Below are 27,866 nucleotides of genomic sequence, written 5' to 3' on the forward strand. Positions count from 1 at the left end.
TACCCGTATTTCTTTCTTCTTCTTCTTTTTTGTTTACAAAAGTGAAAAAAAAAAAAAATACAGGTTTTACCTATATTTCATTTATGCTTACTGTCACCCGAGGGTGTTTGGGCTTAGGATTATTATCTTTGTGGTCCAAGGCCTCAGCATGCGGCTATTTTCACGAGAAGGTGTTTAGTAGTTAATGGGGTTTCGGACTATTTATCACGCTTTGCACGAAGCATCGATAATCGGCTCACCGCATCCCGGAAACCTCACAAGTCAGAACCAATTAAGCAAAATTAACTGTAACCAGAAGAAACTCAATCATTGGTAGGTATGAAAATGCTCTGCGAAGCCAGTCAAAGAAAGAAGATATGGACCCAATACTAAACTAGTCGTAGATACTATTTGTGTGTGCTGTGAAAGGACAAACACCTACAAATTAATTGGACTCATTTTTGTGCCGTTCCTCTCAGATCAATAAACAAACAAGCATGCATTTAATTGCAGTTAAAGATCACAACCACGTACATTCCACCGTTAAGCATATGACTGGCTTGGCTTGTCATTTTATCACACATATCAATCATTGCACATGACTGCAATATTCCCTTCTTCACCAACTAGTTTGGACTGTCACATTCAACTCAGTATGTGAACAAAAATAAATTATGATCTCTGAAGTGGCAACGTACTTGATGTCAGTGAGCCCAACGTGAAAAAGAAGTTTATGGGGTAATCATTTTTATGTGGCTGAAGGAACATGAGAACCAAATCCTTCTATATAACGAGAGGTCCCTGACTCCTGCTCTGCAACACTTTACCCCTCAGGGCTTATCTAGCTATAAATTCTCATCTTCTCTTTTACTTAGAACTCAATGCCAGAAATGGGTTTTCATCATTTTGGCGAGAGACGCATGAGAAGTGGCTATGACAGGCTAACGAGTTCTGATCAGAAGATGTCAAGGTCCACAAGAACGAAGCGTTGGATTAAGTCTCTGAAGGGAAGATTAAGAGGTTTTCGGTTGTTGAAGTCTAAGAAGGTTTCTGTGAAGGCCATTTCCGCGGTTTTGATGTCAAGCAGAATTGTGAGAATGTACACAGATATTGTGAATCGATTGAATCTGGAAAGCGTACATCCTGCTATTGTACTCCCAACTCAATGGGGTCTTCCCGTTCTGTCTCATCCCTCTGTAATTTGCAGGGAAGTTACCTGCTATTACTAGCATTGTATTTTTTTTTTTTTTTGCTCTTCCTGTTGCTTATTGTTTTCTGACATATAATCTTCTCTGCTCCCACGTTACCATCCTTGCTCTCTTGGTTCTAGCTTTAAGAAGAGATGTACTTGTCTTTTTCTGTTAGCAGGACGGTGAATTCATTATTTCAGAGTGAGAAAAGGAACCGTAAAAGAAGAGATGTAATAGCTTACATTGATGCCTCAAATTTCAAACTTCCAATAACTGAAACTATTCCCTTTTTTTTTTTTTTGAGTTATCTTCTGGCTCAATTCTTACAGGTTGAGTGTTAATTGAATCCAGGCTGGTGATTTGAATGAATATACGAAGCATACTCAGTATGGAAAAGTCAGTGGGAAGTTGAAATTACATAGTTGGTAACTTAATTACGTCATTTTCTGAATGTAAAATCATCAACTAGTGACGTAGAGCAAAACTTCTAACTCTTATTCTGAGTGAGAAAAAGGAGCCAGTATGAGATAAGATGTCAAATGTTTGCGGAGATTTACATTGCAGGCAAGAAATAACAGACTGCAGGTAAACTAGTTTAGGAGTACAGAACAAGTTACATCACGAACTGTGATTGGCTCACAGGACTGTACATGACCTTCTCTTGGTCTTCCCTGAGAAGAGCCCACAGGTGTTTAAGAAAGGCTAGCTCAGATAGAGTTCAGTACTGAAGAAAACCACCAAAGGTGCCTTTGGAGGCAAACTCAGTGATGAAAAGAACATAAGTATGCTTCAGATCGACATTAGGAACAGCCAAACAGCCTCCCCTCTTCTCTTTTGCTTGAGCATTCTTTTTTCTGAGAATCTTGGCCATCCACTTATACCTCGTTGCTTTTAGGTTCTCTTCACAAGATTCAGGCTCCTCCTTTATAGTTGAAAGCTTAGTCCTCAGTATTTCCTCCATATCTTGGGTTGAATCAGATGGCAGACTTTTCCTCCTCGCACAAGGCACAGAACCCAAAATTTTCCGACACGCCTTCCTCATTTTCCTCGTCCTGTATTCTTATATGCACATTAAAACAACCAGGCCTTGTTGATTGACCTTCTTGTTGTGGCATATGCAAGGTACAATCTCTTTATATGTTGAAAATGGAGGAGGAGGGCGTAGGATCCAGGAAATTGCTTGGTTCAGAGCTTTGGATTAGTTGGAAAGCTATGAGCTTTTTGAAAGGGGCTACAAAAAGTAGTTCGTGTGCGATCCTTTACAGCGATGTTTCAATTGCGAGCCAGTTATAATTAGTGCCAGCTAAGCTAGCATTCATTGCAAGGGATTAAAGCCCTGTTTCTTGCACACTGTCTTGTATTGTGCATAGCAAATGATTATTAGTTACACTTTTTTTATGTTCATATTCGATGTCCCAACCGCAAGTTGGCAGAATATCAATTCATTCAAGAATCGTACTGAATCCTAAACTGTGGATGATGTGAAAATAACTTTAAAATTTTAAATCCAAATTTCATACATAATTATCTTGCGTGGTTGTATTCCATTTCACTCGTTGCTGCATTTTCAGATAAACGCATCTCAAGGTTATTTGACGGGGGGAATTTACAGTGAACCCTGAGAATTCATTGAAGCCTCAGATCACTCCCATGGAAACAAGTCTTCTTTCTCAATTCTCATATCGTTTGGGCGAGGAAGGACTTGGGAAAATCATGCGCTTCTTCTTCTTCTTCTGAATGAGGCTGTGACTTTATCATCAGGCAAGATAGACTGCACCACATCCCAACATCATGTGTTCTTTTTTTTTTTGATGATATAGAGGGCTTAGCGTTTAAACTCAGAAATTACACGGGTGGGGATGGAGATCCCAAACTATCTTCATGAACAAGGATCCGCAGTAAATCTGGGACCTGTGTCCAAAAAAAGAAAGCCATGCATGTTATTGAGGCCTCTCTTTGCAATTCTATCGGCAACTCTGCTTGCCTCTCTGGATATATAGTGGGCCCGTAGATTCCAGTTATTGCTTCTCATGTCGCTTATCAAATTCCAAACTGAAGATATACATGTCAGATCTGAATCATGATTGTTAAATCTATCAATCAACTCCTTTGAATCAGACTCTTATAATAATCCTACGGAAGCTAAGGTCCCAGGCTGTCTTCACTCCCATCAAAATGAAAGTGTCACTACTTGTTCTTTTTGTGATTAAGCCCGGCCCCGAACAGCATCGGCCTATCCTGGTTAAGCCTGAGGTGAATTAGGCCTATTTGGATTCACGCTGAAAAAAGTAGTTTATTTTTAATTTGATTTTTAAAAAAGTAAGGTTAGATAAAAGTTAGATTGAATAAGATGAATTGTGTTAGGATTGGAGTTTAAAAAAAATCAGTTTATAAAAGTAAGATTAGTAAAAGGTTGTTTGGATTATGATTGATTAAAAGTAAATTTGTTTGAGTAAAAGAAATATGATCTATATTTTGTCTTTCTCTCTCCACTTTTCCAACACTATAAGCTGTAATTTTTTACTTTTGGCTTAAGTATATGATTTTGGCACAAGCTCTTAATTTTTTAAACTCTTCCAAACACACTCAAACATGTTAAAAAACATATTAAAACTACTTTTAATCCCAAAAGCTACTTAAAAGCCACTTAAACGTGGCTCCAAACAGGCACTTAGGGTGTGCATGAGCAAGGTTTGGCATTAGCTTGATATTAATAGGAAAAAAATTTGCTGTAATTTGTGAATAAAATCATATTTGTTTGAAAATTTTAATGATAAGAATAATATTTCTTAACTCAAATTAAAAAAATAAGATATAATGAACGAAGGAGATTTTCATACAAATTCGAATACATACATATCATAAAATTTCAAAATTACAAAATACTTCTTTTATCCTAAATATAATATCTTTATATAGTATATATAATGATCTTATATTTACGAGTGGAAGAGTAATAAATTGTATGTGATTTTCTTGACCTGAATGTATGAGTGGAGATATACTTTATGACATAGCATAAAATTTAAAAAATTATAAAAAGATTGCTAAAATTGCCACGTGAACCCGTGAAACATTTTGGCCAAAACAAAAGTTAACTCGCGAACCATCGACGTTTTCTGGGACTTCTTCAGACAAGCCCTAAAGCCGGAGTTCCGGGCAGTTTTAGCCCGGCGTTTGATGACGTAGGCCTATTGCATTCCTCCTCTCTCATTCTGCTGCTGCTCTCTGCCTTTCTTCCAGGTTTTCTGGATCAACCCAGATTTGAAGACCTTTTGAAGTTTTCTCTGGTTTATTTGCTTCAAAGAGAGAGCTCACCTTTCTGATTTTGCTGCCGAAACCCTTTGGCTTGGGTTGGCTTACCTGTACTTCGTGAATTTTGGTCTGTCTTCGATTTGTTGGCATAGTTGCTCCGCCTCCACCCAGGTTCGTGCTTCAGGCGGTTTTCCCTCATTTTATGAATAGGAAATAATAGCTTATTGGTGATGATTGCCGCTCCTTTAAGGCGTTGGATATTCATCCTTTTCCCTTTTATGTTTGTTAATTAACTGGGTATTTTTTTGGCCATTATCACGACTTCTTTTCGTGCTGCTATTTTTGTGGCGACTGGCGAGATGTATCTTCCGTTCTTACTATAAACTGTTGTTCTACCCTCCACAGTAATTGTTGAGTTTTGACGGATGTTTAGGGAAAAAAAACCATTTGTTAGCTGTCTCCAAGTTGCATCATGTTCTTTGTCTATTATTTTGTATATAATTTCCAGTTCTCCAAATTTTGCAGGGCTTATATGCATATGAATGGCGTGGAGAGAGTTTAGAAGAGAGGTGAGCTGTCATTATCGTCGTAATTTTGGCTCCAAGTTGACGCATTGGCATTTTTCTTCCATCTTTTTTTCAAAATTTTTTTGGGTAGGGGTGGGTTCGAGCGGGAGGTTGGTTAACACGAAACGATAGAGGATATACTGTGATATATCAAGTTAACTAACTTTTTCAATCCGTGATAGTGTCCTAATTCTACTTAAATGCAGAGAATATATACGAACTTTGCCAGAGCTTTTGCTACAGTAGCGTCTAGGCATGTTGCCCGGTCATGTTCTTCATTTACCTTCGCAGCAAAGTCTGCTTATGTATCAGCAGGATGCTTGACCGGTAATTGTTATCTTTTATGCTTTGAACATTTCCTTTTCCTCCCTCACTTGCTGTAACTCAAATTATTTAAATGTTATGATGCAGAGTTTATCAGTCACTCATCTGCCGGAGCATCTGGTTTTTGCAGTGGAACAAAAGAACATGGAATACAATACCGGTTAGATACCACTTTTAACTTCAATTCTAGTTTCTCATCCAGTTTCATAAATATCCTCTTGTGCTACTCCTACAGTGGGGTCTGCGTACATAGATGTGTTGGATTGAAGGGAGCAACTTCCTTAGTTGATGCATACTAGATTAGTTGGAGCTATACGTTCAATTACAGGGGCCTCTAAATGCTTTTAACCCTTTGTGTACTCGTGGTTAGTGTCTTCCTTGGGTTGTGGCTCCTATCTGTTCTTATTTCTTCTCTCGAAATAGAAATGGCTTCTGAGGTGCATAATTAAGGGGTCTAACACTTATTAAAACTATTCTTCCGGTTGATAGGTGATATATTATTACATTATGTCGGTGAAGGGTTGGGCTGATGAGTATGTGATACACTGAACTATTTTGTGGGGATATTTATATAAAATTTTGGGGAAGTTTAAGTGAAGGGAATCTTCATTTGTGGCCTCACTTTGTCAGCGCTTGGACAAAACCATAGGTGGTAAAACGTTTTGTTACACAGTTTGATCCTAGTTTTGATTGTACTCAGACTACTTGGAGGAAGGAATGAACATTAATTCGAGCATAACTATTTGAAAAGTTAAAAGGTCCTATATTTGTATTGTTACTTGACTTGTTTGGTATTAATTGCTTAAATGAAACGTAAAAGATTATATACAAACAATGGGGTTCTTTTCTATCAGTAGGTGGTTCCATGCTAATCCAGAACTATGGGCAAGAAGAAATGATGAGTTATTTGGTCTAAAGACTCCAAAGAAGGAAAAGCGTGTGAGAAGGGACAGCAAAAATCAGCCCCCTGTTGAAGCTCCATACGTTCCTCGTAAGGTCAAATCTACTAAATCCACTCCTGATAAAACAATTGAAATATTTGAAGGCATGACTATTGCTGAGCTGGCAAAGCGTACCGGAAAGTCAGTATCTTCTCTGCAAGATATTCTAGTAAATGTTGGGGAAAAGGTTGAATCAGAGTTTGAGCCTCTCAGTGTTGATATTGCAGAACTTGTTGCAATGGTATTTCCCCTTCTTATTCATCGATAATATAGAAATGGTGTTGATATTGCAGAATTTGTTGCTCCTAATGCTTAGCTTTTTTCTTTAAACTTAATATGTGACACATTACATGTTTTGCTTCTCTTGTCCTTCTTTTTCACAGTTTATTGCTCCTGCAGGAAGTTGGTGTCAATATTAAGAGGCTACATTCTACTGAAGGTGCAGAGATTTTACCCCGGCCTGCAGTTGTAACAGTTATGGGTCATGTTGACCATGGTAAAACCTCCCTCCTTGATGCTTTACGTCAAACATCAGTGGCAGCCAAGGAGGCTGGGGGTATAACTCAGCATCTAGGTGCCTTTGTGGTGGTCATGCCATCAGGAGCGTCAATCACATTTCTGGACACACCTGGTCATGCTGCGTTTAGTGCAATGCGGGCAAGAGGTGCTGCAGTTACAGATGTGGTGGTACTTGTTGTTGCTGCAGATGATGGTGTGATGCCTCAAACACTTGAAGCTATATCCCATGCAAAAGCAGCTAATGTACCAATAGTAGTTGCAATAAATAAATGTGATAAACCAGGAGCAAATCCTGAAAGAGTAAAACTTCAGCTTGCATCAGAGGGCGTGTTGCTGGAAGAGATGGGTGGTGATGTTCAAGTGGTTGAAGTTTCTGCAACTATGAAAACCGGACTGGATAACTTGGAGGAAGCTTTGCTCCTTCAGGCGGAAATGATGGACCTGAAAGCTCGAATTGATGGCCCTGCTCAAGCTTATGTGGTGGAAGCAAGGCTTGATAAAGGACGAGGTCCATTAGCTACTGCTATTGTGAAGGCAGGGACTCTAGTTTGTGGTCAGCATGTGGTTATAGGCTCAGAATGGGGCAAAATAAGGGCTATTAGAGAAGTGACTGGTAAGTTGACTGACAGAGCAACACCTGCAATGCCTGTTGAGATTGAAGGGCTTCGGGGGACTCCCATGGCTGGTGATGATGTTATTGTTGTTCATTCAGAGGAGCGAGCACGATTGCTTAGTGCTGGTAGGAAAAGGAAATATGAGGAGGATAGGCTTAAGAAAATGGTTCAGGAAAAGACAGATTCTGTGGAGTCATCTGAGGATGGTCCTCAGAGGGTTGAATTGCCAATAGTAGTGAAAGCTGATGTTCAGGGCACTGTTCAAGCTGTCACAGATGCGTTGAGAACTTTAAATAGTTGTCAGGTATGTCAAAAGATCTCTATGGCAATATTGTGAGCTTTTCTGTGCGCACATTCACATGTGCTGACTATCCCACGCACCATAAAACCACACTTGCAAAACTAGTGTTAAAATGGTTTACTTCAAATCACACTCATAGTTTGCAACTTCCATGTTTGAACCCTTGAATTGAAAGCCTTTTATCATTTACATATTGCTTGTGACTTATGGGGTCTCATATCATTTAGAGACTGGTTTCTGTCCATAGACATCTGATGCAAGACAAAGGGAAGGGAGTGATATCTTTGTGGGGGGAGGTGGGAGTGGGAGAGAGGGGATATGGATAAAAGTAATCTAATAATAATGTCTAGCATATAAGATTCTAGTCTTCTTAATTAAGGTGAACCTGTAGGGTGTATGCCAGCCTTGCATCCTAACTGCTTATGCTTCTGGCAGAATGGTGACCTGACTACTAGAAACCATCAATCTGTGAAAATTGTAATTGACGCTATCATTAAATACCAGTTAAAATCATGGCTTTGGAAATATGTATGCTTGTCTAAAAACCTCAAGCTTGACATTATTGCTGATTGATCGGACCCTTATAACCTGGGAAGTTGGGAATCCTTTAATATTGTTTGTTTTCGCTGTCTGTTGTGCTGACTTCCATGACATTTAATTTGCAGTGTTGCTTTTCTAGTATTCGCTGCTTGTTGCTTAACATTTTTTTATATTCATTATTAGGTTTTCGTGAACGTTGTACATGTTGGTGTAGGGCCTATTTCTCAATCTGATGTGGACCTAGCCCAAGCTTGTGGTGCGTGCGTAGTTGGATTCAATGTGAAGAGTCCACCTAGTCCTGTTAGTCAGGCTGCAGGGCGTGCCAATATCAAGGTAAAAAGCTTGTGCTCATATTTAACTATGCTGTGATTGGTGTTTCAGTTAAAGAACCAGAAAGTTCTGATTTTTGATGGTGTATTGGAAATGGAGTAGATAGTGCTGCACCGTGTGATTTACCATCTCTTGGAGGAGATAGGCAATTTGATAATAGAGAAGGCTCCAGGTACATCTGAAACCCAGGTAGCCGGGGAGGCAGAGGTGCTGGGTATATTTGAGCTTAAAGGAAGGAGCAAGTCCAAGGGGCCTGATGTGAAGATAGCCGGGTGTCGGGTTATTGATGGTTGTGTGACAAAATCAGGAACCATGAGGCTTCTGAGGAGTGGGGAAGTGATGTTTGAAGGAAACTGCGCGTCTCTGAGAAGGGAAACGCAGGACGTGGAGGCAGTGAAGAAAGGAAGTGAGTGTGGACTCGTAATAAGTGATTGGCACGATTTGCAGGTTGGAGATGTGATACAGTGCTTGGAACAAGTGGTGAGGAAGCCCAAGTTCATTAAGTCGCAGAGTGGAGCTGTTCGAATTGAGTGTTGATAATTCTCTCAATCCCCTTTTTGATGATTATAAGTAATATACTTTTGACCCTTCTCTACTTTTTAGACAAGCGAAGGATCCTGGTCAGATCTTTGATCTGTCCAATTTTTTTAATTTCAATTTTGATTAGCATTTGTCATACGTGGAAGGATCTTGTATCTGGTAATTGATAGGGTTTTCTTAATCTTATGTCAGATCAAAGAATTCTCTGGTGACTTTTCACTCCAAAGAGGAGGACATTCAATCTCCAATTGTGTCAAAGATAATAATTATTTATTAATCAATATGCAATTTCTTCCGTCGTCTTTAGCTCTGGGGTTATGGTTACTTTGAATATTAGCCTCTACGAGGGATTTTAATTATTTAAGCTTGAAAATTTGAAAATATGAATGAGGGATTATGAATTTGACATCATTAATATAAAGAAATATTAGGGATAAATCCCTCATTAAAAATTTAATTAGCTAATGAGACTTAAGAATTTTATGCAACTTTATTTTTATTATGTGTAATTTATCTTTCTTTGTATGCAATGATCTTCTTTTGTGTGATGTGCAATATGATTTTTCTTTGTACAAATAAAATTCTTTTATGTGTAAATCATCTTTCCTATATGCAAACGAATTCCTTATATCTAATAATTTTGTGTGCAAACTATCTTTTCTTTGTGTAACTTATCTTTCTTTATGTGCAACTAATCTTTTTTTGTGTAATCAATCATCTTAGATTTCATTTACCAAATAAATTTTTAATGAGAAATTTATCCCCAATTTTCCCTTAATATAATCCCCTAATATATTAATTTACTTTTGGCGTAATTTATTTTATCCTTGAATTTTAGTTTGAGATTTTGATTCTAAATTTTTTTTTGGCCAATGATTCTATCTTAGTTTTCTCATATATTTATAAAATAACATTTATAGCAACATTAATATAATCACCTAATATTTTTAAATGCAACATAAAAATCATTGTCTTATATTAAAAGTGTATTTTTATTCTAATTCTATCCTCAGTTTTAGTATATTTTTGGACTTTCCTGTAACTTTCATTTCAATTTTTAACTTAAAATATGTAGCAAAAAAAGTTTCCTTTTCTGATACCATTAATTTCTTGAAAAAAATGCGTACATGGATTGCATTATTTTACCAATAATAATTTTAACCACCTTGTCATGCTAACAGAATAAATGAACAAATGAATAATGTTTTAATGTATTAACTTGAGGCCAACTTTTATACTGTGATCAATATTTTAATATATTTATTACGTTTCTTAATTTATATGTTAAAATATTTATATTTTCAAATGGGAGTAAACATATTTTTTGACAATTTTAAAAATATAAATTGTTTATAACTATTTTGTAATCATTTAAAAAAAAAGGGTAAAATGTCCAATATTCAGCAGCGAAGGGAGGGGGTAACTCGTAATATTACAAGCTAAAAGTGGGGCAGGGGCGCCCGAGGTTCCAAGTTCCAACCGTTGAAAGAAGCCGCTATCTTGGGTCCCCCTGAAAATCTAACACGTGTCCTCGAATTATTATTTGATTACCTCTGGAAGCAAACTACCATGTAAAGACGAATTTTACTTTTAAATGTATATATGCTCCGTTGCAGTTACAATCTCGTTCGAGCAATCGAAATTGCTGTTGCCAGCTTCGGTTGCGAGTTTCGCGAGGATTTCCATCTTGTCCTCTCACACTCCACTGTTCTTGGGCATAAGGGTAATTGATTTTGGAATCCTCATCTCATCTCGGCTTTCTTTCACCGTCTCTTCGATCCTACTCTCTATGAAATTGAACCCCGCGCCCTTCCGGTATCGATAAATTTTAATGTCTGCTTTTGGTGAGGACACCCCGAATGTTGGTGATAGAGATCGCCATGGTTGCCGAGGGGGTGATGGCAATAATGATGACGACGATGACGACGATGCTGGGAAACCTGCCAAGGATGAGGACGGAAAGAAGGGGCACGCGAAACATGGATTTGGAAAAGATATTGGAAAGGCGAAGCAAGTGGTCCTGCATCAATTCTCGAAAGCCAAGAAACAACTCCACAATCGAAGGCACAAAAGAGCGCTTCGTACATCTTCTGGGTCCGGAGCTGCTATTGTAAGTAGAGCTTCAGGTAAGACGATTCGTGGTGCTTGTGGTGCAGGATGCTACTTTTGTTTTTCGCGCCCACAAGTTGTGGAATCACCTAATGGGTCTCCGTCAAGCGACCCTAATGCGCCAAGTTTCACTTATGCAATGTTGAAAACTTTAATAGAGAAGAATGATTTCTATTCCAGAGAATGCAATCCCCACGTTGATTAATTTTGCTAGTCTTCACATTATACAGTTAATGAGTTGAAGTTTTTACGCGTTCAGTCACTCTCAACATGCCGTTGATTTCTTTAGTGTTTGTTTGGACGGGATTTTTCCGAAATCTTAGTTTACCGTTCCTTCCTTAGGATGGGTACGCAAATGGATTAAATTTGGGCCAGCGATGAATATTCTATACGAATTAGGAGAAGTGCGTGTTAGAGTTAAGATGCCTCCCATTATAAAAGGCGGATTATTGCTACCGTCATCATGGTTGTGTGCATTCAGTACTATGGTGGTCGGACAAGTTGTAGACAAAGCACTTGCTTCCATCCAATTTACATGTTGAAGATTTGGAGCATGTTTTAGTTACCCTAGGGTAATTGTGCATCTCGAGTCATGATGCTTTTGGCAGCCCTGTAAAGTAGGTTGCGGTCTGGAAAGGACCTATGTTACCTGGATGCTCAATCACTTGCAGGTTAATATGCAGAGAGAGAAACAAACAGGTTTGATAGATGGCAGAAGGTTGATTGATCAACTGTTGGGATAAGAGGTTGATGAAAACTGAACTCTTGGAAATCTGGGACCTCTGCTTTCCTTCAACCAGAAAAGCGGTGAATATGTTATTTGAACATGTTACTACTGAAAACTTTGAGCATTGTCATTTGCATAGTCTCTCACCTTTTATTTTAGGATTTTTTTTAATTTTTTGATGTATATGCATTTTTTTCATTCATCGTGTAAAAGATTTTAATGGTAATACCAATAGTCATTGTCAATTCACTGTGTTGATTCAAAGTAGCAACTTTTCGTTTGGAAAAAAAAAAGAAAAAGTAGCAACTTTTAGTCTCTTAGTTTTTTACCGCTCAGATTTGAGTCTACAGAGTGGGCAGTAAGAATGTTGGAACCCAGATCTGAAACCACACTGAAATATCCTTCTGCCATAAAAACAGAAACAAAATTATACTTAAAAAGGCTTCTATGCTATAGAATTTACTCAAGGAAACAGATACAGCAACTCAAACCTAATATAAAACATATAGAAACAGCAATTTAAAAGAAACTGCAAGGGAAAGAAAGGACACTCCCAAGCTTTCAAGAAGGTTGGGCTCTCTCCTCACACTCTAGCCGATTTCTTCCTTGAGCATATAGATTTGCTAACGCATGAGCGCACCTATTTGCCTCTTTGGGAGCAAAATTGAGCACGATTTATCTATCCAGGCCTGTTAGTTCTTCAGGTCCGGCAAAATTTCTCTGAACGGGCGCTTCTTCACTTCGTCTCTCGTAATCATGATGATAGCTTCGGCACGCTCACTATATATTTCAATAACCCTCGAGCCCTGCTTATTATAGATTTTGACTCCTAATGCAATTTGCCACCGATTTTGCAATGCAGGAGGATAATGCTCGATCCTGGAACTGAAACCCAACTTTCAATTTCCTATAATATCTCTCAGAACTCCTCCGCATCCACAAGGAACTGATTTTCCCCACTCGACAGACGCATCTACATTGAATCTAACAGTACCTTAAGAATGCGGCTTCCATTTAAGCATAACCCCCACACATCTCTGAGACCTAGATGTGCTTTTCCGTCAGCTAAAGTTTATAGCACAAAATGCTAAACAACATGATGCTTCCCATCCTTTTGATTTTGTGGTTACTCAAATAGATTTGGACTCTTGTTTGTTATGGGCAGCCAGTGCTATTTGCATGATGATTAAAACTGACCGACAGTTTTTTCTGAATGTTCTCAAGGCTTTTTGCTATGATATGTGGCCTGTCAAAGAATTATGATGTTTCATCAATGCTCACATTATCATCCAATCAAGCACTTTTGAAACTTTTATTGCTAAGTAATTGCATAGGTTATGCCTTTAATAGATTTGACAAGTTTGTCTTAAGCACGAGGCGCTGCCAAGAGATACCTAAGTTCTTGAATTTTTTGGGTTATATAGAGGTTAATACCCGAGCCAGATAGTAGCTGATCCTTTTCGAAAGCAGGCTGCTTCTTTAAATGGGTTTGGCCAGCTTGCCCTGTCTTCCCCTGATCTACTTTATTCGGAGGCATCTCTGGGTGCATTGTGGCCTTTGATTTATACAACGACTGCATTTTCCGGGTGAAACAGGGAGGAAGGGGATATAAGGAGAGACGGCCGGAAAATAGAACGATGAATGAATAAGACGGCATTTTTAATTTGCACGTTCACTTTAATTATTACATGGCAAGGGTATTTTTGAAAAATTTCGGCTTGTGGTAATTTGTTATGAAAATGCATTGGATGCTACAACATATTTATAGCCAAGAGGGGGTGAGAAAAATGTTAGGTTGGTTTTTTTTTTTTGTGTGGCCAAGTTAGGCTGTTAAGATGTTATGAATAAAATATTGGTTATTTTTCTTTTTAATTGCGACACAGATGGTGAAAGAACAGCATCAATCCTCCCTATGTCCCATTATTGTCCAGGTAATGTTTTTCTATGAAAAGTTGCCCTGGATTTGGAGATGAAATTGAAGGCTGGAGGTTATCAGGATTTTGCTCTGTTGTAAAATTTTGAATAAAAATTACTTCTTCCATACTGAATGTAATTTTGATTTGATTTTAAATATAAGGTCTAATTTTCTCTTAGATTATATATTATTTATTTTTTTCCATAAAACCTGTATTACTGAGATATTTTTTTTTCTGCATATTAAATGTTGATCATTAAATGGTAGATATAATTTTAAAAAGTTCATAAATTTTCTACATAATAATTGCAAACAATCGTTTTAACAAGTTTTTTTCGGATTTTATGAATTAGTTTAAAAGAGTTTATATTTCGGTGTTAGTACAGTGCCTCGAATGATCCAATATCATGCTTTGAAACGCCGAAAAAGCCTAGACGAGGACCTTCTGGCAAATAGGCACCTGTTCCAGATGGAGGAGAGACAGAAACTACAGAATCATCAACAGCAAGAGGGGCATTTCACGTTGGCAGTGGATCGGTAAGTGCTGCAAAATGGAAATAGTGGGTGTGAAGGTTACATTTATGACTATCAAGACGGATGGATCGTTAGGTTTAGTAGTTGAACGACGTACTCCCAACCATTGCTGAACTTCTGGCCATTCTGAATGGTCCACATATATTCTGGTCTATGAAAAATGTTAATATTTTGACTGATTGTATTGAGGCGGTAAACCTATAATTACGAGGGGTTCTGACTCTCTTTATCCTTTTAAAGACATTATTAAGAAAACTAGATTACTTGTTCATAGGAACTAGTATGTGTAGATAAATTACAGGAGTAGACAGTATATTAAAACTGCTGACCATTTAATTAGGTTATCTCATACTTTAGATAGTAATTTTTTTTTATCTTTGATCAGCCTCCACCTTATATTCATGAGGTGGCAGTTGATGAGGGGGTTGGCTTGTCATGATTTTGTATTCGTGTCAGTTTTTGTTGTGCTAATGAATTGACTTTAGTTTTCATGTTTAAAAAAAAAAAAACGCCGAAAAAGGTTGCTTCTTGACCCGCAGGCCGTTTACATTCAAACCCCAAAAACATGGTGGGAGAATTTTTCATTCTAAAGCTTAATTTCAAAATGTCCGAAGACTAAAATAACATCATGGAAAGTTCTTTCACACCTAAAACGTCGGAGCTAGATTTCAACGAAGTCCTAAAATATCATTTTGATCACGTAATTTTTAAAAGGATTAAAATATCGTCACCGGGGAAGTAAGTTAAAGGGTTGAATAACATCCTAAACTGAAAAAATTTAGGTCTAAATCACATGGAGCTTTATTAGACGGTTGGTCCGTCCCTAAGACGAAGAGCAGTTGACCGCAATAGACTTAAAAACTAAGAGTTAAGGAATCGTTGAACTTACTATAACTAGCAGTGGAAGAGAAGTTTGAATTTTTAGGACACTTTTTCTGTTAACTCGTTGAAATTCTGTTTTAACTTCATTGCTATTTACCAGGGATATGAGGATTAACTCCAAGTACGTGCAGATACGCGAGTGTCCCTTTCAATCCCATTTATGAAAATCGTCAGGTTTAAACTTGTGGGATCCAACGGCATGAACGATTTGTGCGTCCAGTAAACACAGTATCATGAAAAGGGCGACCAGAAAGTTGCCCCAACCCTAGGAAGCTTTAACAGTCGGCCAAGCTACTTGAAGGTGACAGCAACCCCACAAAGCACATGATACGAATACAATACGGATACAGAATAAAACCCTAAAGAACTCCAAAAAGGTCAGGTAAAATTGTGCGATACTTGTGCTACTAGCAGTAAATCTGCATTCACTTTTGGTATATATGGACGAAGGGCCCTACCTCGCAGAGGAGACCACACTCCGCTTTCTAGAGTCTTCACTTCAGATGGAAAACCTGATCCGAGCCTGAGGCGTGAATGAGTGAATCCATTGGCAAGTTGTTTGGTGTTTCCAGGCCGCAAGACACTGTTTTGAGGCTGCACGTGACGCCCATAACTCACTCTCTTGTCTCCATCCCCCTCCCTCCCCGATTCCAAGGCATGGAGCCCCTATCCAATCGCCACTCCAGTAAAGCTTCTCTCCTTTTATTTTCCGCTTTAAATATAAAATAAGAATCACGACGATTAAATTAATAGCCACTTGCAGCCAGCCAAGTCTCTTCATTTTAGTGTCAAAGACGATATGGGTTTTGGATTTTTTGCCCTTGTTCAAATAGAGTACCGACGTTGATCTGATCCTGAGTCCAAGTCAGGTATGCGAGAAATGACCAATTCTCTGTATGGGAAACCGATCAGCTCATATTATGTCATCGTCACAAACATAGGCAAAAGGCCATCCCCCACTTCCCAAAATAGTTGCCCTGTAGACGGATCATTTCTTCAGCCCACGAATATTAAATAGATTTAGTACGAAAATGATTACATCCCACGTACAATACGATGAAATTAACAGCCAAAAGGATAAATTAGGAAAGATGATAGTTTTATGAGGAGACATTATTACTAGTCTTCTAATATAATAATCAAAGGCCGCTTTGATGATTATTCCCACTCAGTACAATTATTTTTACTATATTATATATTTATGGCGGTCCCTCCCTTCCAACTGGGGTTCTCTTCCCACACAAATAGACGTGCGCCGGGAACGAGGTTCAGCTTGTTTTCGTTCGTTGAGATGGATGCTGGCTATGGTCGGCTCTCCTGGGATTTTTAATCCCTACCTTCGTCTTAAGGCTTCCTCTTCATTGGTTGGGCGAATTTGAGCCTGGTTTCTGCTCGCTGTTGCTTCTCCAGGTTAGTCATTTACTGCATATATTTTATGTGCTGGTGAATTTTCCTCTATTTGAATTCATCTTTTTTGTTTGAGTTAAGCTCATTCTTCTTGTTCTGAGTTGATAATCAGACACGTTTTCTAGTTCTTTCAGTACGCTGCTCTGTGAATTTGGTTCTTTGGATTTTATTCCACCATGTATGTGATTTTGGAAACTGTTGTGTCATACTCCTGTTTGTGTTTCGATGGTATCAGCTGTCATCGTTGTTCCTTGGGTTCACCTGTCCATGTTTCTCCGTGGCAATTAAGAAAAGAATAACTAAATTCTGTACTATGCTCAAGCATCTATAGTGACGTGCTCGTGAGTTCGTCTGCACTAGAGAGGGAATTGTGTCATCCTTATTCAGAATTTGCGTCCTGCATACAACATGCTTTACTGAACCGGCGAAGAATTATCTTGGTTCTCCTTGAATGGCTTTTAAAATATCAGTACTTGCCGAAGTCTTAGAAATCTTGTCATCTTAAGAAAGTATTGTGAAAGTATTGTGCGATCATTTTCATACCTTTTAGAATTATTACACGGAGCACGATGACCAATCTCTTGGCATCTGTTCCTTCTTTCTTGTAAAATGGTGTTATATACCGGACTAGCTTAGCCCTTTTTCTTTATCTTGCCAGGTGTAACGAAGGTGAAAATGTCCTCCTCAAGACCTAGCCAGTCATCCAGTAACTCGGGAAGATCAAGACATACTGCTCGAGTTATTGCTCAGACCACTGTAGATGCAAAACTACATGCAAATTTTGAGGAGTCTGGTAGCTCTTTTGACTACTCAAACTCCGTGCGTATCTCTGGTACAGTAAATGGAGAGCAGCAACCAAGATCTGACCGAGTGACAACAGCTTACCTCCATCACATGCAGAAAGGCAAGCTGATCCAGCCTTTTGGGTGCTTGCTAGCCTTAGATGAGAAAACATGCAAGGTGATTGCGTACAGTGAGAATGCTCCTGAAATGTTGACCATGGTTAGTCATGCAGTCCCCAGTGTAGGTGACAACGCTGCCCTTGGCATTGGCACTGACATAAGAACCATATTCACTGCCCCAAGTGCTTCTGCATTGCAGAAAGCATTAGGGTTTGGGGAAGTTTCACTTCTCAATCCTATTCTAGTCCATTGCAAGACCTCTGGAAAGCCCTTTTACGCAATTATCCATCGGGTGACTGGAAGCTTGATAATTGATTTTGAGCCCGTCAAGCCTTTTGAAGTTCCCATGACTGCAGCTGGTGCCCTTCAATCTTACAAACTTGCAGCCAAAGCAATTACTAGATTGCAATCTTTGCCTAGTGGGAGTATGGAAAGGCTATGTGATACGATGGTCCAAGAAGTTTTTGAACTCACAGGTTATGACAGGGTGATGGCTTATAAATTTCACGAGGATGATCATGGGGAAGTAATTGCTGAGATCACAAAGCCAGGTTTAGAGCCATATCTGGGTCTGCATTACCCAGCCACTGATATTCCACAGGCTTCACGTTTTTTATTCATGAAAAACAAGGTACGTATGATAGTGGATTGTCGTGCAAGGCATGTGAAGGTGCTTCAAGATGAAAAACTTCCATTTGAGTTAACCTTGTGTGGTTCAACCTTGAGGGCCCCTCATAGTTGCCATTTGCAATATATGGAGAACATGAACTCCATTGCTTCCCTGGTTATGGCAGTAGTGGTCAACGACAGTGATGAAGATGTTGACAGCTCTGATACTGTGCAGCCGCAGAAGAGAAAGAGACTTTGGGGTTTAGTAGTTTGCCATAACACTACACCAAGGTTTGTTCCTTTTCCTCTTAGGTATGCTTGTGAATTTCTGGCTCAAGTATTTGCCATCCATGTGAATAAAGAATTAGAGTTGGAAAACCAGATTGTTGAGAAAAACATCCTGCGCACCCAGACACTTCTATGTGATATGCTGATGCGAGATGCACCCCTAGGTATTATATCACAGAGCCCAAATATAATGGATCTTGTGAAATGTGATGGAGCTGCCCTCTTGTATAAAAACAAGGTATGGAGACTAGGAGTGACACCAAGCGAATCCCAGATCCGAGAGATATCTATATGGCTCTCTGAGAACCATAAGGATTCCACAGGTTTAAGTACAGATAGCCTGGCTGAAGCAGGGTTACCCAGTGCTCTTGCTCTTGGTGATATAGCGTGTGGGATGGCAGCTGTGAGAATATCTTCGAAAGATATGGTTTTCTGGTTTCGATCGCATACTGCTGCAGAAATTCGATGGGGTGGTGCGAAGCACGAGCCGGGTGAACAGGATGACAACAGGAGGATGCATCCAAGATCATCATTTAAAGCTTTCCTTGAAGTTGTGAAGTCAAGGAGTTTACCATGGAAAGACTATGAAATGGACGCCATCCATTCCTTGCAGTTAATCCTAAGGAACGCGTTTAAAGATACAGAGAGTGTGGTGGATGTTAACACCAATGCAATTAACACAGGACTGAGCGATTTGAGGATTGAAGGGATGCAGGAATTGGAAGCAGTGACAAGTGAGATGGTTCGATTAATTGAAACAGCAACAGTGCCAATTTTGGCCGTTGATGTTGATGGGCTGGTCAATGGGTGGAATACAAAAATTGCTGAGTTGACGGGGCTTCAAGTTGATGAAGCAATTGGGAAGCATCTACTCACACTAGTTGAGGATTCTTCGACTGATAGGGTCAAGAGGATGCTGGACATGGCACTGCAAGGTTTGTCCCCCTCCCCCCGATTATTTCCTTTTCAAAGCTCGTTTCTTTCTTTTTTCTTTTTTTTTTTAATTTTTTGGCCTTAGCCTTCATTAGAAAGTACTTAAAAATATGCCCATTAGTATTCAAATATGAGCATGTCACCATCCCTGTTGCCATCGTCGCAAATTGCATTGTTGAAGACATATGACAGGTTACTACCTTGCTTTCAAATTGAGTCAAATGCCTCAGTAGTTGCATGATCTGAAACACTCGAGAAGAAATCATTCACCCATATGAAATAATAGGATCATATATACCTATTTTGTCTTCATTGTCTGGCCATCGTTATGACTGATTTATTCTGTAAACAGGTGAAGAAGAGCAGAACGTCCAATTTGAGATTAAAACACATGCAGCTGAGATTGATTCTGGTCCTATCAGGTTGGTTGTTAATGCTTGTGCAAGTAGAGACCTTCGAGACAACGTAGTGGGGGTTTGTTTCGTGGCCCAAGATATAACTGCTCAGAAGACAGTTATGGACAAATTCACTCGAATCGAAGGTGATTACAAGGCGATTGTGCAGAATCCAAACCCGTTGATCCCTCCAATATTTGGTACAGATGAATTTGGCTGGTGTTGTGAGTGGAATCCCGCAATGATCAAGTTAACTGGATGGAAGCGGGAGGAGGTGATGGACAAAATGCTCTTAGGGGAGGTCTTTGGAACTCACGCAGCTTGTTGTCGTTTAAAGAATCAAGAAGCTTTTGTTAATTTTGGAGTTGTACTTAATAAAGCCATGGCCGGTTTGGAAACTGAGAAGGTTGCCTTTGGCTTTTTTTCTCGGAATGGAAAGTATAATGAGTGCCTGCTTTCTGTAAGTAAGAAGTTGGACATAGAGGGTACAGTTACGGGGGTTTTCTGCTTCTTGCAGCTTGCGAGCCCAGAGTTGCAACAGGCATTACATATTCAGCGGCTATCTGAACAAACTGCCATGAAGAGACTGAAGGCTTTAACTTACATGAAAAGGCAGATACGGAATCCTTTATGCGGGATTGTGTTCTCCCGTAAAATGTTGGAAGGTACTGAGTTGGGAACTGAACAGAAACAACTTCTGCACACTAGTTCCCTGTGCCAGCGCCAGCTCAGCAAAGTTCTTGATGATTCTGACCTGGACAGCATCATTGATGGGTATGACATCTTTATTATTTAAGTTCTATTCTTTTTGTCTTCTTCAATGCATGTCTTGTGGAGCAATTTATGTAGAGTCCTTTAAGAATCATCCTGTGGAGGAAATAATTATATCATGAAAAAAAGACTTCATTTTGATTCTTAACCATGCTTTCTAAATGGTTAGCTTGTATCAGTTGCCTGAGTTGACTTGGCATTTACTTATTTATTTATTCAGTTTTTGCTGGGGGCAATCGCAATTTACTAATTTTCTCTGTTTTGCACTAGCTTTACACGATCATCACAGTTATGTCTTCATGTTTTTATGGGTGTTATTATGTAGTCCTGTATCGTGCTTGGTTAGTTAATACCTAGAAGTATGAACTATGCTAGAAAACACGCATGCACATCTCTGAAACCAGATTAACGACACGAATGTCAACTTCTCATAACTGTAGAGGCACATTGTAGGGTGAGGTCGGTTGGCGCATGTCAATGAAACTGTGAAGATGAGGCCAAAGATGCAGTTTCTTTTGTTATTTTTGGTTGTCTAGTGTAACAATTTTAATTTTCCTTTCTTTCCTGTATGCTCAATAGGTGCTTAGATCTGGAGATGGTTGAATTTACTCTGCATGAAGTATTGGTTGCCTCCCTTAGCCAAGTGATGACAAAGAGCAATGCAAAGGGTATTACAATAGTGAACGAGGTGGCAGAGCAGATCATGACAGAAACCTTGTATGGTGACTGTCTCAGGCTTCAACAGGTCTTAGCTGACTTCTTATTGATGTCCGTCACTTTTACACCTTCTGAAGGTAAGGTGGTTGTTGCGGCCTCTTTAACCAAAGATCAGTTGGGACAATCCGTCCATCTTGCCAATTTGGAGCTCAGGTAGCTTAATTCACACTCAGCTATTCACCTTAGACCATGTAGATTTTTAATTTAAATATGCATAGTAGTAGAAGAATCCTGCATTAAGAGTTGTGTGCCAGCCTAACCAATTGTTACCTTGTTGGTGAATGTTCAGCATAACACATGCTGGAAGTGGGATTCCGGAAGCATTGCTAAACGAGATGTTTGGAAGTGATGGGCAAGAATCTGAAGAGGGTATTAACCTGCTTATTAGTAGAAAACTGGTAAAGCTCATGAATGGAGATGTCCGTTATCTGAGGGAAGCGGGCAAATCATCCTTCATTTTAACTGTTGAACTCGCCGCAGCCCAGAAATAGAGGGCTTAAATTTTGAAAATAAGATGATACAATCTGTTTTGTAGATCACAAAGCGATCGAAGTAAGGAATTGCGTTCCTTCTTGAATGTAACTTTGATTTCATTTGTTTAACGTTTTTCCGCTGGCTGCATTTTGTAATTTACTGTAACTGTATCCTGTAGATATGTATTAATTTTGTTCACATCCCTTGGCATTTTGACATTGGGATATTTGATTTTTCTTGTTATTTCCTGTCAAAAGCTATTTAATGGATCGATCGCTGCAGAATGCTCAACGTTGCACGTTGGAACATGATGGCCACCTCGCAAAGCTTTATTCAATGGACCACAGATCAAATTGTGCAGAAATTACTCAAATTTAGATGTTCACAATTTTTGAGGAATTTCGGGTGACAAGATTACGGGGAGGATCCAGGAAACCGTCCTGTACGCAATTCACATTTTTAAGTCAGCAATAGCCAAAATTATTTTTGGTTAATTTGACAACATGGAGCAGGGGCTACAGTCTCTAATATTTAGTATATATTATTTATAAAATTGATTAAAAGTATCCTTTCTCTATTCAAGGTAATTTTGGACACCAAATATGAATAGTTTATTCAACTTATTTTTATATATTTGGACATAGAAGGCCAGATGATATTTTGCCTCATAAAACTGTTCAAGCTCATGACCAAATATGGGGGAAAAGAGAGAAGCCCATGCCCAGATGTATTGCAATATTTCTCAACTAAGCTACACAAAATCTCTCTAACTTCCTCACTTCTGGAATTTTATAATAAACCTTCTCGAACTTTTATATTTATATAAATGATTTTTATATTATTAATTCTGCTTATTGCTTATCTGTAAGTGATTTAAAATTTAAAAGGCTTATTTGCATATAGCTTAAAACTCAACGGAGTTGTATGTATAAAAAAATAAAATTTAAAGAGTTGGAATTATCAGTAATTCTGTATAGACTTAAAAATTGAAAAAAGTTTATTATTAAGTTTTAAATATTAGAGAGGTTATTTGTATAAGATATTATATTTAGGTGAGTTATGTTGGCAAAAAAAACATTAAGAAGAATTATGTTTAATTTAACTAATTTTTTCAATCAAACATGGCTTGGTTCTGGCGCTGGCGGGAAGAAAACTCTGACATCAAAGAAATGGGCCATTAAAAGAACGGAGCCCAAATTAGAAAACAAGAAATAGATGGGAGGAAAACAAAAATGGTAATAAATAATACTGCCCTAGCCTCTCTGCGGGGCGTTGTTGTCTTTCCTTCGTTTACTTCTGCATCTGAGAGCCCTGTCACGGGTGCCGTCTTGCTGCTTCTATCCGTTGCATGTTGGCATGGATATCGAAAGGTTCTCATTCGCTGCTACTAGTCCACCGTTATCGGTGATCGTTGCTGCTAAGCTTGCTGGAATTTCTTTTCCGATTGATTCGTCGTTACCCTCTGACTCTGCGCCAACGTTTCTCTTCCCCACTGGGTAAGAATGAATTTTCTTCGATCTTTTTGAATGTAACTACTTCTGATCAGAAGATAATACTTTTCATTTCCTTTTATCAAAGCTCATATCAGAGTAAATGCATACGACTGGATGCCTCAAAACAGATGAGCTATTGAGATTTGTTATGATTTGGATGTATTGAAGTTCGGTAGTGATATACGATTTTGAAATACGAATATTTAGGTTTTCCCCTGTTAATGTTTTGATGCTCTCCTTTATTTTCCCCTTCCTTTTTTTACAAACCCTTCTTCGCTGTACTTGACATTTTTACCCCATCACATTATTTTGAACATGCAAATTTAAGCCCGGTTTGCTTCGATTTATCACCGTGACTGTGTGTGTGGGTTTCTGAAAATATTCCCTTATTTTTTCAAATGGCTGAAACGTTAAAATCTTTCTTCGACCTTTTATCCTTTTCAGTTTATGGCGGGTAAATAGCTCGATCGAGCTGATGGTTTTTTCGGAGCTTGATATAACATGTCCGTTTTTTCAAATGAGATCTCTCAATTATATATCTTAGGGTAATTGCAACTGTGAGCAGGGTTCTTGTCACTTTGGAGTGAAGGGACAATATCCCTGATCTTGGAAGTTAGAGGCGTTGAGCAAGTTAATTGCCAAAATTGAAGTATAAGGAATTATTTGCTGTAGGGTCAGAGTCGAACCTTATTTTTCCAAAAATATATATGTATATATATTTTTTCTGTTTTATGAATGTGGTAAACCTCTATCTAGGCCTTTTTCCATTCAGTTGGTGCATAATATTTTCTACCTATATATTCTGGATTATATTAGAGTGGTTAGCTCATTTGTAGCCCTGTATATTGTGATAACTGTAAAGAAGACCCTTAGTTAATTTTCTTGCTAAGTTTCACATGTCCGATTTTGATATCAAAATGCTTTGTAAAGAATATAGAACACGGAAAATTGCAAATATTCATGAACTTCTTACATGCTTTACAATACACATCTATTGGATTTTGCTTTTCTTCTGTATCATGTAACTTATTTACTATGCAGGCTAAAATTGCGTGGAACATGTGTTCTTCTACGATATATTGGTCGAGTTGCCAGCATTCCCAATTTCTACGGGAAAAATGCATTAGAATCTGGCCAGGTCATTTTCACATGTAACCCTTACGCCAAATGCTGTTTGTTTACCCCTGAAAGACGTGTAAAAACTTGAAAGTGAAACTAAATACTCGTAGATTATGAGACATATAATTTGGGTGTATCATTAAAATATGACTATGGTTTGGTTCTTTATGAATGGAATTTTGCTTTTTCTTGTCTATTCTTTCATTTGTTGCTGTTTTGGTTCTACGTGTTTATTCATCCCGATACCTTTTCAGATTGATGAATGGCTGGAGTATGCTCCTGTCTTCTCATCAGGCTCTGCATTTGAGAATGCATGCAAATACATTGATGAGTACTTGGAGAGGCGCACTTTTTTGGTTGGTCATTCTTTATCAGTGGCAGATATAGCAATCTGGTCGGGTCTTGGTGGTAAATATTTCTTATCACGCCTGTTCAACTATAGTTTGACATTTATCTCTTTTAATCAACATAACCGTGGATGAATAAGTTTGTAATTTTCTGTCGATATTGTGCTTTGAAATTTTGGTCATGGTGGTATCTGTATCGAAGAGCTAGGTTTATGCTTGATCTTATGTTGCATATATTACAAGTCCATCAATGATCCGTTTAGTTTTAATTCAGCTTTTATTTCCATTGTAAGTAGAAGAACCGATAATATCTGTCAATGATATCTTACAATCATGTGCATGTGTGTGAAGCATTTGATTCTGCTTTGGAGTCTTCTCCCATTGTCATGTGTAACTTGAAGGTTGATTGCTATCATTAATTAGCCAACGACTGTGTAGACTCTATTTGTGCTTTGCTTTTTCAGGAGCGGGACAGAGATGGGAAAGCCTGAGGAAATCAAAAAAATATGTGAACCTTGTGCGATGGTTCAATTCAATAGTGACTGAACATGGTGATGCATTGAATGAAATCACAGCAACTTATGTTGGGAAAAGGGGATTGGGAAAGCCAGCAACTAAGTCAAAAGACCAAGTCACTGCAGATCACATGAAGAATGTGAATGGGGATGTCTCTGAGAAGGCAAAAGCAGGAAGCAGGCCTTCAGTGGAAGTAGATCTTCCAGATGCTGAAATTGGAAAAGTTCGCTTGCGGTTTGCGCCAGAACCTAGTGGCTATCTTCATATTGGACACTCAAAAGCAGCTCTATTGAACAAATATTTTGCCGAGAGATATCAAGGCCAAGTTATTGTGCGATTTGATGACACAAACCCTGCTAAAGAAAGCAATGAATTCGTGGACAACGTTCTGAAAGATATTGATACATTAGGTATCAAATATGAAACTATAACATATACATCAGATTACTTCCCTGAGCTAATGGAAATGGCTGAAAAATTAATTCGTGAGGGTAAAGCATATGTTGATGACACTCCCCGTGAACAGATGCAGAAAGAGAGGATGGATGGTATAGAATCAAAATGTAGGAACAATAGCGTAGAGGAGAATCTGAAATTATGGAGGGAAATGATTGCTGGAACAGAGAGAGGCCTGCAGTGCTGTGTCCGTGGCAAGTTGGATATGCAGGATTTAAACAAATCACTGCGAGATCCTGTTTATTATCGATGCAATCCAATGCCCCATCATAGGATTGGATCCAAGTATAAGGTGTACCCAACTTATGATTTTGCATGTCCATACGTTGATGCTAGAGAAGGTATTACACATGCCCTCCGATCCAGTGAATACCATGACCGCAATGCTCAATATTACCGGATTCTAGAGGACATGGGGATGAGAAAGGTTAACATTTATGAGTTCAGTCGATTAAACATGGTGTATACTCTTCTCAGTAAGCGCAAGCTTTTGTGGTTTGTCCAAAATGGAAAGGTTGATGGATGGGATGATGCACGATTTCCAACCGTGCAAGGGATTGTGCGGAGGGGCTTGAAAATTGAAGCATTGATACAGTTTATTGTTGAGCAGGTACATATTCCTTTCATTTCTTAGTTTTGAAAAGTGAAGGCGTCATTCTCTGAAAAATTGCTTTCTTTCACGGTCTCACTAGTGTATTCTTGTGAATTACTCATATCCTATGGTGATGGTTGTTCTTCCCTGGTACTTTATAGGGCGCATCAAAAAATCTCAATCTCATGGAATGGGACAAGCTCTGGACCATTAATAAGAAAATAATTGACCCGGTCTGTCCCAGACATACTGCCGTCATTGCAGAGAAACGTGTATTGCTGACCCTAACTGACGGTCCTGAGAAGCCATTTGTTCGCATTATACCTAGGCACAAGAAGTATGAAGGTGCTGGAGAAAAAGCAACAACATACACCAATCGGATATGGATAGACCATGCCGATGCAGCATGTATATCTGCAGGTGAGGAAGTGACGTTAATGGACTGGGGGAATGCTATCGTGAAGGAAATAGAGAAGGACAATGAGGGTAATGTCACACGGTTGAGTGGCGTCTTGCATCTTGAAGGATCTGTGAAGACGACAAAATTAAAACTTACTTGGCTACCAGAGATAGATGAACTAGTTAACCTCACATTGGTTGAGTTTGATTATTTAATTACGAAGAAAAAGGTACGCACTTGTCCACTGTCATATTGTTTCTTACTTAGAAACGCAATTATATGGTCACATAAAAAGTCATATCCGGGCAGATTTTGTGGTTAAAGTGTTTTTTATCTATACCATGCTATATTCATTTTAATTGAAGCCCAATGAAGGAGTAAAATGATCTGCTGATTTGCCTCCAGATGCTGCACAAAATTTGTGCGGTGAAAAGAAATCTTGATTTGACTTTTTTTTTGGGGGGGGGGGGCAGATTCTGTCTTGTGCATCTTCAAATTATTAGAGCTTTAGTTAATTTGACTCTTCGAATTTGATAAATTAAGCGTAAAAAAAGAACTTACCCTGCTTTATTGCAGCTTGAAGAAGGGGACGATTTCCTAGATGTTCTTAACCCCTGTACAAAGAAGGAGACTGCAGCATATGGAGACTCAAACATGAGAAATTTGAAGCGTGGAGAGATATTGCAGCTGGAGAGGAAGGGATATTTCAGGTGTGATGTACCCTTCTTGCGGCCTTCAAAACCTATCGTGCTCTATGCAATCCCTGATGGGAGGCAGCAGACAAGTTTGAAGTAATCCTTTGTTTTTTGCCCTTTCCTAGTAATTGGTAAAACATTAAAAAATACTTAAGAGCTCCTATATTAATGTTCAATTCTTAAGTGGGGATCCCAAGGTTGTGGAATTATGACAGTGAATCTCTCGGGGCTAGCTGATATCCTAAATGGTGAACGCTTGCTTTAAAATGACAAGTTTTGTTGGGGATTTTATTGGCACTCAGGCACTACAATATAATTGTTTACCAAACTGCCCCGTACTTGTAACCATCGCTGCCACTTGTTAGCATTATTATTTCTCATTTAATAAACGACGTATCGGTAACCGTTGTTGCGGTGTGCTGTCAGCAGCGAAATTGAAGTCACTTCACGCGGCAATGCCATTTTTTGTCGTTGCCGTTACATTAG

General features: G+C 38.7%; 4 protein-coding genes across 8 annotated transcripts; all 4 read left to right on the forward strand.

The window, feature by feature from the left end:
* The first annotated feature begins 4,329 nt into the window (after nucleotides 1-4,329).
* Nucleotides 4,330-9,397, forward strand: LOC114735832 (translation initiation factor IF-2). 2 transcript variants are annotated; one of them, XM_028923589.1, is made up of 8 exons: nucleotides 4,330-4,595; nucleotides 4,950-4,993; nucleotides 5,197-5,317; nucleotides 5,402-5,474; nucleotides 6,169-6,496; nucleotides 6,655-7,692; nucleotides 8,413-8,562; nucleotides 8,662-9,397. In XM_028923589.1, the coding sequence occupies exons 2-8, from the start codon at nucleotides 4,967-4,969 to the stop codon at nucleotides 9,094-9,096; spliced, it is 2,172 nt and encodes a 723-aa protein (XP_028779422.1). In that variant the 5' UTR covers nucleotides 4,330-4,595; nucleotides 4,950-4,966; the 3' UTR covers nucleotides 9,097-9,397. The 2 variants fall into 2 exon arrangements, with proteins under 2 accessions (XP_028779422.1, XP_028779423.1); XM_028923590.1 differs by having other exon boundaries at nucleotides 6,172-6,496.
* Nucleotides 9,398-10,693: 1,296 nt separating this feature from the next.
* Nucleotides 10,694-14,839, forward strand: LOC114735833 (uncharacterized). 3 transcript variants are annotated; one of them, XM_028923591.1, is made up of 3 exons: nucleotides 10,694-11,225; nucleotides 13,819-13,866; nucleotides 14,237-14,839. In XM_028923591.1, exons 1-3 carry the CDS (start codon nucleotides 10,931-10,933, stop codon nucleotides 14,389-14,391), a joined length of 498 nt encoding a protein of 165 aa, XP_028779424.1. In that variant the 5' UTR covers nucleotides 10,694-10,930; the 3' UTR covers nucleotides 14,392-14,839. The 3 variants fall into 3 exon arrangements, with proteins under 3 accessions (XP_028779424.1, XP_028779425.1, XP_028779426.1); XM_028923592.1 differs by lacking the exons at nucleotides 13,819-13,866; nucleotides 14,237-14,839 and adding an exon at nucleotides 12,798-13,228; XM_028923593.1 differs by lacking the exons at nucleotides 13,819-13,866; nucleotides 14,237-14,839 and adding an exon at nucleotides 11,880-12,206.
* Nucleotides 14,840-16,039: 1,200 nt separating this feature from the next.
* On the forward strand, nucleotides 16,040-21,988 carry LOC114735817 (phytochrome A). Of its 2 annotated transcripts, none has more exons than XM_028923571.1 (5): nucleotides 16,040-16,688; nucleotides 17,342-19,407; nucleotides 19,758-20,574; nucleotides 21,151-21,441; nucleotides 21,578-21,988. In XM_028923571.1, the coding sequence occupies exons 2-5, from the start codon at nucleotides 17,349-17,351 to the stop codon at nucleotides 21,777-21,779; spliced, it is 3,369 nt and encodes a 1,122-aa protein (XP_028779404.1). In that variant the 5' UTR covers nucleotides 16,040-16,688; nucleotides 17,342-17,348; the 3' UTR covers nucleotides 21,780-21,988. The 2 variants fall into 2 exon arrangements, with proteins under 2 accessions (XP_028779404.1, XP_028779403.1); XM_028923570.1 differs by having other exon boundaries at nucleotides 16,041-16,676; nucleotides 17,332-19,407.
* Nucleotides 21,989-23,036: 1,048 nt separating this feature from the next.
* On the forward strand, nucleotides 23,037-27,783 carry LOC114735828 (glutamate--tRNA ligase, cytoplasmic). The gene is made up of 6 exons (XM_028923586.1): nucleotides 23,037-23,258; nucleotides 24,297-24,393; nucleotides 24,629-24,782; nucleotides 25,186-26,303; nucleotides 26,447-26,914; nucleotides 27,262-27,783. Exons 1-6 carry the CDS (start codon nucleotides 23,119-23,121, stop codon nucleotides 27,478-27,480), a joined length of 2,196 nt encoding a protein of 731 aa, XP_028779419.1. The 5' UTR covers nucleotides 23,037-23,118; the 3' UTR covers nucleotides 27,481-27,783.
* The last annotated feature ends 83 nt before the right edge of the window (nucleotides 27,784-27,866 follow it).

Source organism: Neltuma alba, unplaced genomic scaffold (assembly GCF_004799145.2).
Source record: "Neltuma alba isolate B1F8T4 unplaced genomic scaffold, ASM479914v2 tig00013256_pilon, whole genome shotgun sequence".
In the NCBI taxonomy this organism is placed as follows: domain Eukaryota; kingdom Viridiplantae; phylum Streptophyta; class Magnoliopsida; order Fabales; family Fabaceae; genus Neltuma; species Neltuma alba.

What these genes read in the sequence shown, in the direction of transcription:
- LOC114735832 (XM_028923589.1), top strand. Translation starts at nt 4,967, where the DNA reads ATGGCGTGGAGAGAGTTTAGAAGAGAG. An exon ending in TTGCAGAACTTGTTGCAATG is followed by an intron (nt 6,497 to 6,654) that starts GTATTTCCCCTT and finishes TTGCTCCTGCAG; the next exon opens with GAAGTTGGTGTCAATATTAA. An exon ending in GAACTTTAAATAGTTGTCAG is followed by an intron (nt 7,693 to 8,412) that starts GTATGTCAAAAG and finishes ATTCATTATTAG; the next exon opens with GTTTTCGTGAACGTTGTACA.
- LOC114735833 (XM_028923591.1), top strand. Translation starts at nt 10,931, where the DNA reads ATGTCTGCTTTTGGTGAGGACACCCCGAATGTTGGTGATAGAGATCGC. An exon ending in TATTGTAAGTAGAGCTTCAG is followed by an intron (nt 11,226 to 13,818) that starts GTAAGACGATTC and finishes ATTGCGACACAG; the next exon opens with ATGGTGAAAGAACAGCATCA. An exon ending in TATGTCCCATTATTGTCCAG is followed by an intron (nt 13,867 to 14,236) that starts GTAATGTTTTTC and finishes GTGTTAGTACAG; the next exon opens with TGCCTCGAATGATCCAATAT.
- LOC114735817 (XM_028923571.1), top strand. Translation starts at nt 17,349, where the DNA reads ATGTCCTCCTCAAGACCTAGCCAGTCATCCAGTAACTCGGGAAGATCA. An exon ending in GCTGGACATGGCACTGCAAG is followed by an intron (nt 19,408 to 19,757) that starts GTTTGTCCCCCT and finishes TTCTGTAAACAG; the next exon opens with GTGAAGAAGAGCAGAACGTC. An exon ending in CTTGCCAATTTGGAGCTCAG is followed by an intron (nt 21,442 to 21,577) that starts GTAGCTTAATTC and finishes GTGAATGTTCAG; the next exon opens with CATAACACATGCTGGAAGTG.
- LOC114735828 (XM_028923586.1), top strand. Translation starts at nt 23,119, where the DNA reads ATGGATATCGAAAGGTTCTCATTCGCTGCTACTAGTCCACCGTTATCG. An exon ending in ACGTTTCTCTTCCCCACTGG is followed by an intron (nt 23,259 to 24,296) that starts GTAAGAATGAAT and finishes TTTACTATGCAG; the next exon opens with GCTAAAATTGCGTGGAACAT. An exon ending in TACAGTTTATTGTTGAGCAG is followed by an intron (nt 26,304 to 26,446) that starts GTACATATTCCT and finishes GGTACTTTATAG; the next exon opens with GGCGCATCAAAAAATCTCAA.